The sequence below is a fragment of the Pollachius pollachius genome, assembly GCF_949987615.1.
Source record: "Pollachius pollachius genome assembly, chromosome: 1".
In the NCBI taxonomy this organism is placed as follows: Eukaryota; Metazoa; Chordata; class Actinopteri; order Gadiformes; family Gadidae; genus Pollachius; species Pollachius pollachius.
Window position 1 is genome coordinate 31,756,183 of NC_136934.1, and position 7,135 is coordinate 31,763,317.

Below are 7,135 nucleotides of genomic sequence, written 5' to 3' on the forward strand. Positions count from 1 at the left end.
CCAGAATCACGTCACACTCTCCTCCCTCTGGGTGACATCAGACTGTGGGCCCTGCCTCTGAGTTCCTGGCCACGCCTCTCAGAACTTGAGATGAACGTTTTTGGTGGAGCAGTAGAACGCTTGGAACAGCAGAAAAAGAAGAACTAGCTCCTTCTTCATTCTTCCTTCCGTTCTGGTTTCAACAGAAACAAAAAAGATTGACTCATTCAAACTTGGTTTGACAAGGTTTTGCAGGATTGTTGTATTAGATATTAGAATGGGAATCTGAGTACGTGAATGACCTTATCCAATGAGAAATACAAGAATGTAACCTGGTTAATGGGTGCAGACAATAAACCTTGTGACATGTGAACAACAAACAAACAAACAAAAAAAAGAGGGAAAAAGAAAACAACAACATAAGAATCAGAATCCTATGTAATTCGGTGAAAACAAAAAGGTACAGATGTAACGTTATTAGCAAAAGTACAAAGCAGTTCAGCACAAACATAAATTCCTATTTGGTGATACTGCATCATGTGCAGTTGTAATGGAACAGCATAAGAACTATTGGTCTCGCTCGTCTCTACAGAGCAGAAATGATCAGTGATTATCTTCACTTGCTTAGGCCAGAAACATAGAAATGTACAGGCCTTGGACGAGCTGTAACAGGAGCAAAACAAAGATATATGTTATATGTAGATATATGTAGTTAGGCACAACATTAACAGTGCATATAGGCATACATGCTGGAGGATAACGCCCTACACCATATGAACCCCCATTCCCTTCTCCAGCAGGTCCAATGTCCATATTGGGGATTGTTACTACGATAAGAAATGCAATCTGAGCGACTTAATGTTTATGCCATTGGTAGATAAAAAAGTGGTTATTATAGATAGCTCTATAATTTTTTTGTTTTTCATTTGTTACTCAATACATGTTATTAATTTGGTTATTTAGTTCAAATTTTCATTGGTTCCCTAATTTATTAAGATATTAGAGTTAAAAGCTCTCCTCAGTTGCACCCACTCTTTCCATAACTAGAAACGTTTCAAAGCAAATCCCACCCAAAACCGCTATACTTTACCAAAAGGACGAGGGCTATTTGAAGACTGGCAGTTGTGCAAACCAATAATACCCATTATTAATTTGACGGAAGGTAAAACTAGCGAATCACTTTCTAGCACACAACATACACGGTAGTGGGCGGGCCTTTTCCAGCAGTGGTACACTACATTCGGTTGCAGACACCTGACGATGTCTGACAATGCGGAGTCCCCAACAGAGTCTCAAAACGAGGAGCCTCCGGCCCCTCAGGCGACCACTCCGGGGGAATCGGCCATATCTGACCAGAAGAAAAAAAGTATGGAAATATAGGTGGATGACATAAAAAGGGGTACATTGTTCACACTGCCTGATGCTAAATGCTACATGTAGCTAGTTCCGCATATGCTAGCATTTTGTTTACATGGCTTACGTCTCTCATTTATGAAATTCCTGCTATAATTATCAAAAGAAATTGACAAGCTACCTTTTTAACCCGTTTTCCATTGCTATTACATAATTGAGATTAAGAAACACATTCTATGTATACTATTAGGCCTAGTGCTTGTGATTATGTTATGTGATGTTAGGTGAGCTACAGCATTCCTCTTAGGAAGTTTCCCTATCTGGAAATCAATGAGTTTGTTTGTTATGTTCTGTTGTTGTAGTATGGATGATAAATGTCGTTTTAATCCCCATAATGTATCTCTTCTTCAGTTGATGTGCTGTTGAAGGCAGTAGGGGACACACCCATAATGAAGACTAAGAAGTGGGCTATGGAGAAGGGGAGGACTATACAATCCCTTTCTGAGTTCATTGTGAAGTTCCTCAAGCTTGACCCCAATGAACAGCTGGTGAGGAATGAATACATCTCTCTGGCTATTCTCTAATGCCCAATGTGGTAAACATGGCTTTGTCTTTGTTTTTAATTCCTAATACATTTCTCTTGCTGCACACTTTTCAGTTCATTTATGTCAACCAATCGTTTTCTCCATCGCCAGACCAGGAAGTCGGCGTGCTATTTGAAGTGAGTACTGGAAATAGAACCTGGTAACAATGTTATTAAATATGAATAATTTGTTAGAATGCACTCATACAATGCTTATATAGTGCCATTATCAGTTCCAGTGATGGGGTCACACTGTATTTCATTCCAATATATTGTGTAGTAAAATCTGGCTGGATAAATCTTGAATATGCTTACACATGTGGGTAACATTATTCCTGAGCAAAGCAAGCTAAATAAGGAATGCACAAAGCTCCTTAAGCAATGCATACCACAGTTGTTTACATTTGTTTGAAACACTCTGGTTAGGACAGTGTTCAGAGTCAAAGAGACACTGGTGCTGTCCTTTATTATTATTTAACAATTATTCGCCGAAGGCAAAGTGAATACAGGGGAATAGCCCCCGAGGCCGAAGGTCCAGGGGGCTTTTCCTCACTATTCACGGAGCCTAAGGCGAATAATTGTTTTAGTTTATACTACACGTGAACACTCCAAAAATAAACAAGATAACACTTTTCGAATTGATTTATTTGTTTTTATTAGCGTTTTTTTTGTTTTTGTTAGCGTGACGAGACAGACATTTTGCGATGAAAACAATATCCCGAGTTTGAGATCTCAATCATAGCATATTGCCCGATATCCCGAGATAGCGAACCAATCAAATTGCGCCATCTTAGGAGGTTCACCCGTAGCATATACTAATCACCAATAGATGTGTCCCTTTTAGCCTGACACAATTTATTTTTATTTTTATACATTTTGTAGTCCATTTAATTGATCTTGAGACCTAACAGTTAAATATCAATGAAGAAAAAAACAACTCCTCATGCCAGGGGATCTAATATTATAATATGATTATTATTATTATTACATTAATATTGTTAGATCTTCGCAAGACCAATAGGGGGTGCTGTATGTGAGCAAGTCTGACCTCAACCAGCCCCATTCGAGAATTGTCCACTTCCTTAAAGGCGCTGTATGATTTGATATTCATGAAGATAGAGAGTTGGAGAGAGCAAGATTCCTCCCTCCCTATGTTCTGCAGCTGAGAAACAGGGAGATGCACTGTTTGGTCAGAAATGAACCAGGAGCGGTCTAATATCTAAATCATCGTCATACAATACGCAGGCTGCAGTTATCCAGAACAGATATTCTCAGAGTCTTGAATGTAAACTACAGCACCCTTTTAAGGACTTGAATGAACCCATTTCAAAGTTGTATCGATTGTTCAGACATTGACAGTTCATGGTTAAGATGTTTCTGAGTAGTCAAATGATTAGAGGATATATAATGGATCATACACGTGTAATCACAACAGTGGCTACAGAGATAAATACATTTTAAGGTTCCAATTTTTAAATGTCAATTCTTTGGTCTTGTTGTCAGTTAAATGTAATGTAATATGTAAGATTTGGAGCAGCATTTATTGTTCGTTAGGTTAATTAATGTGTTAATACTGAAAAAAAAATGTATGTTGAAGGATGTGTCTAAATGATCTGAACATATTGTTGTTTACAAAATGATTTCCATCCCTCTCCTGTTCTTTTTTGCAGTGTTTTGGCAGTGATGGCAAGCTGGTTCTACATTATTGTAAATCCCAAGCCTGGGGTTAACATTTTTAGTTGAACTCCATGTTGGTTACTCATTTAACTTGTAACACTTTGTTAAACAAGGTATACACACTAGAACAACAAATTCTAAAGTGTTCTTTTTTTCTTTGCCAATTTATTTCTGATGTTGGTTGTTTTTTGTACATAACATTGTAAATAAATATTGTTACTATTTAAACCCAATGTCTTTTTCTCCTTCCTGTTTGTAGAATACTGACTTGGCACCCAAAACCCATTAACTATAATCATTGGACTAGTGGGGATTTGGATTTGCACTGCACTGGCAGAGATTGGTGGGCAGAAGCATATAAGAACTGTATAAATTCAGTTTATTCAACAGCCAACTTGAAGAACAGAACAAGTAGAAATCCCATGCTCATAGGTTACTTTCACTGGAGGTAAAAATATAGGAAGGGGAGAAGAGGTGAAGGGACAGAGTGGCACATCCCCAGATGGACTAGGAGGGATTACATCGTTCAAGAGAGGGATGGGACTTTAATTCCCAAGAAAGACTGAAAAGAGTTCAGGCGGACACCCTTTCACAGTGTCATCAGTGTCCTGACTTAGGAGCACGGTCGATGTGCATCTAGAGAGGCAGTGGTCCCGGCTCATGCTGATGGTGGAGTATGGAAGGAACAAGAAGAAGTCTAGGATGAGGCGCACGCCATGGTTCTACTGGAGGTGATGGAGGACTGGACATAAACGCTTTCTCAGTAAATAATATCTTGCCATTTTTTATTGAGTACCTATGGTGGTTGGTGGCATAAAAAGCAAGGATTTCCTGCTGCTCACCGGAAAGACATCTTTTTAAAAACAGGTAGGCACTTATTTTTACAAAGTGATTGACCACTGGTATTCACATAACTTAAAGGACAATGATTTGATAGTATCCCACTTGTGTCAAAAATATATTTTTAGATTTTTTTTTATGGTGAAAACAGGATTCAGTTCACTTTCAAAGGCAGTAAATAAAAAAAGTCACCTTAGTGTCTTAGTCTCTGTCTTAAGGCTTGTCAATTTTCACCTGTAATCAACATTGAAGTATGTAGATATGTTTATGTAATATGTCATTCATACAATTGAAACATTAACTAAAAAATGTATTTTAGCATACATCTGGCTTCTGCAATCAACTTGATTATCTGAATATATTAATTAATGAGGTTTAATAAGTTAGTAGACTGGTTTATTATGCCCTTTGATTGGTGGTGATTTAGTGGTATGTAATTCTATGACTATCCTTCAAATAGGATTCCATGTCCTGTCATGTCAATGTGAATTCTAAACTTACACACTAAGCATCAACAGCAGCCTGTGTGTATGGCGGGTCATGCCATGCATATGAGCTGAGATCAGGGATAAACTTTCTACATGGTTTCACAGAGCTCAGTATAGCCGGTTAACCTATGGTCTTGTTGCATTTCAGGGGCAGGGACGTGCGAGCCCTCCTATGAAACAGAAGGAGAAAGAGGGGAGGAGGGTTTTATAGTGGGTGTCACACTACAACACACCTAACACAAACAGACCAAAGCTGATTTACGGGGATTACTTGCAAAAATTTCATTTAGAATCTAGGCTTATCCATAATTTCATCAAAAAAAGTAATCTCTTGTTTATTACCGCCTCCATCTTGTCTACAACTTGAGGTTTTAGTCAAGAAGTCTCCATAATGAGAGGCAGGGCCAGGCCAGCAGCTCTTAATCTGGGAGGGCACGGATCTGAACCTAGGTCACATTCAATCAGTTGAAGCAAAACTTGTAATTGATTAATATTTGTCGAATTAGCAGCACTAACTACAGATATTAGCTAGCTTGACTCGGTGGCTGAGAAGATGTTGCGGTCCAGGAATGGCTGGCCACACCGTCGCCATGGTGACCCTTGACAGGATCAAAGAGTAAAGCTCTGCAGACAGCATATGCCCTCACACCCTGCTGCCTCCCCCCATGCAGGACCACCCTGCACGCTATTCCTCCCTGTGTGTTCATGTCTCTGCTCCATCTGTCTCAAGGCCACATGTGTTAGAACTTAACCTATTCTTATCCCGTCCTCCTCTCCCTTCACACTCTTGTCCCTCCTGGCTTTTAATCCCTACTGCCTCCAACATGAACTGTTACATCATCTCGGTGCCCTCATATCATCTCTGCAACTTCTTTTTTTTTTTAGAACCAGCCTGCTTACACAGCGTAATCTCATCACATCCGCATCCCCCCCTGCTCTCCTAGCTGGAGTATTAGACCCTCATTTCTTTCTGTCTTTCCCCTTTTGCCCCAACCCTTCATTCTGCCCCCCCCCCCCCCCCCCCCCCCCCAACCGCCTGGCCCCCTAACTACCGCGGGGCGCGGCCATGCTTGAGGGCATGTCACGTCGCTCCCGCTCCCTGCTGTCCCTGTCCCTGACCACCCTGGCTCTGGTGTTCTCCATCCTGGCCCTCTGCACCTCCTACTGGGCCGAGGGCACCCACAAGGTGGTGAAGCCCCTCTGCCTGTCGCCTGTCAAGATGAAGAACTGTGGCCAGAACAACAGCGAGGCGTACACTACAGGTAAGACCACGGGTGTGGACGTATGGATCCCACACAACGCCAGAGAAATGTGTTGCGCAAATGCATGCACACACTCATTCAAACACACACACACATATATGCACTTACGCACATGCATGTATGCACAAACACACACACACACACACACACATGCAAGCACATATCAGCTCCACTTTGTTGCTCTGAATTCTTGAAAATACTTCAAGGATTCTCTTTGGGGAGCTTTGTTGAATAATTTGATGGAATAGGTCCATCAAATGATGAATTAGGACAATGATATGATTATATCCCTCTTGTGTCAAGGGTTAATCTAGAAAAACATTTGACCTTTGACTTTAGAGGATAGACAAGGTCAATGTGCATAAGCCTCAGAGATTGAAAGGTTTTGGATGACGTGGAGGTAATGTATTGCACTTAATAATTATTATGCTTCAACACTATGTGCAAATAAATACCTGGAACTAATCTGTCCAGGCGGATGGTGTTCTGACCCCTATTATTCCCTTGTACTTTGTTTTTGATACGTTTGATACCTTCATGGGCTTAATCCAGACAATTTCAACATAAAGGAATTATCTAGGATTCTGATAGGTGCTTAGTTTGTGTTCCCGACTTCCAAATAATGAAGACTTACCCTCATGTGATTCTGAAAGAGGGCAGCATGTCACTTTTCACACAGTAGTGGGACTTTGGGAAGTACAGCAGCGCTCTCTATTTCATCCCTCCCTCTAGCCCTTCTAAAGCAGGTGTTATGTCTGATCAGATATTCCAGGTTCTCCCAGCCATCTGTAATGTGTTAAAGTGAAATGCGGTCTGAGGAAAGTTTGTTATACTATCAGATCTATCAAAAGTATTGTAAGAAAGAAATTGCTACTAGGTGTTGAAAATCTTGCAAATAATCAGCTTTTAAAATGGTCTTTGCACCACGGACCTAATTTAAAGTTGCATTTCGA

General features: G+C 40.4%; 2 protein-coding genes across 3 annotated transcripts in view; both read left to right on the forward strand.

Annotated features, from left to right (window-relative positions):
* The first annotated feature begins 1,219 nt into the window (after positions 1-1,219).
* On the forward strand, positions 1,220-4,007 carry atg12 (ATG12 autophagy related 12 homolog). 2 transcript variants are annotated; one of them, XR_013812597.1, is made up of 5 exons: positions 1,220-1,345; positions 1,744-1,880; positions 1,991-2,053; positions 3,586-3,705; positions 3,852-4,007. XR_013812597.1 is itself a non-coding variant. In XM_079755076.1 (4 exons), exons 1-4 carry the CDS (start codon positions 1,240-1,242, stop codon positions 3,643-3,645), a joined length of 366 nt encoding a protein of 121 aa, XP_079611202.1. In that variant the 5' UTR covers positions 1,220-1,239; the 3' UTR covers positions 3,646-3,814. The 2 variants fall into 2 exon arrangements, 1 of the variants encoding a protein (XP_079611202.1); XM_079755076.1 differs by lacking the exon at positions 3,852-4,007 and having other exon boundaries at positions 3,586-3,814.
* A 1,930-nt stretch (positions 4,008-5,937) lies between these two features.
* LOC307071599 (germ cell-specific gene 1-like protein) overlaps positions 5,938-7,135 on the forward strand; it is a 3,288-nt gene continuing 2,090 nt past the window's right edge. The window contains exon 1 of the mRNA XM_079730635.1: positions 5,938-6,182. Coding sequence (XP_079586761.1) covers positions 5,987-6,182 — 196 coding nt within the window. The 5' untranslated portion in view covers positions 5,938-5,986. The remainder of the gene's footprint in view (positions 6,183-7,135) is intronic.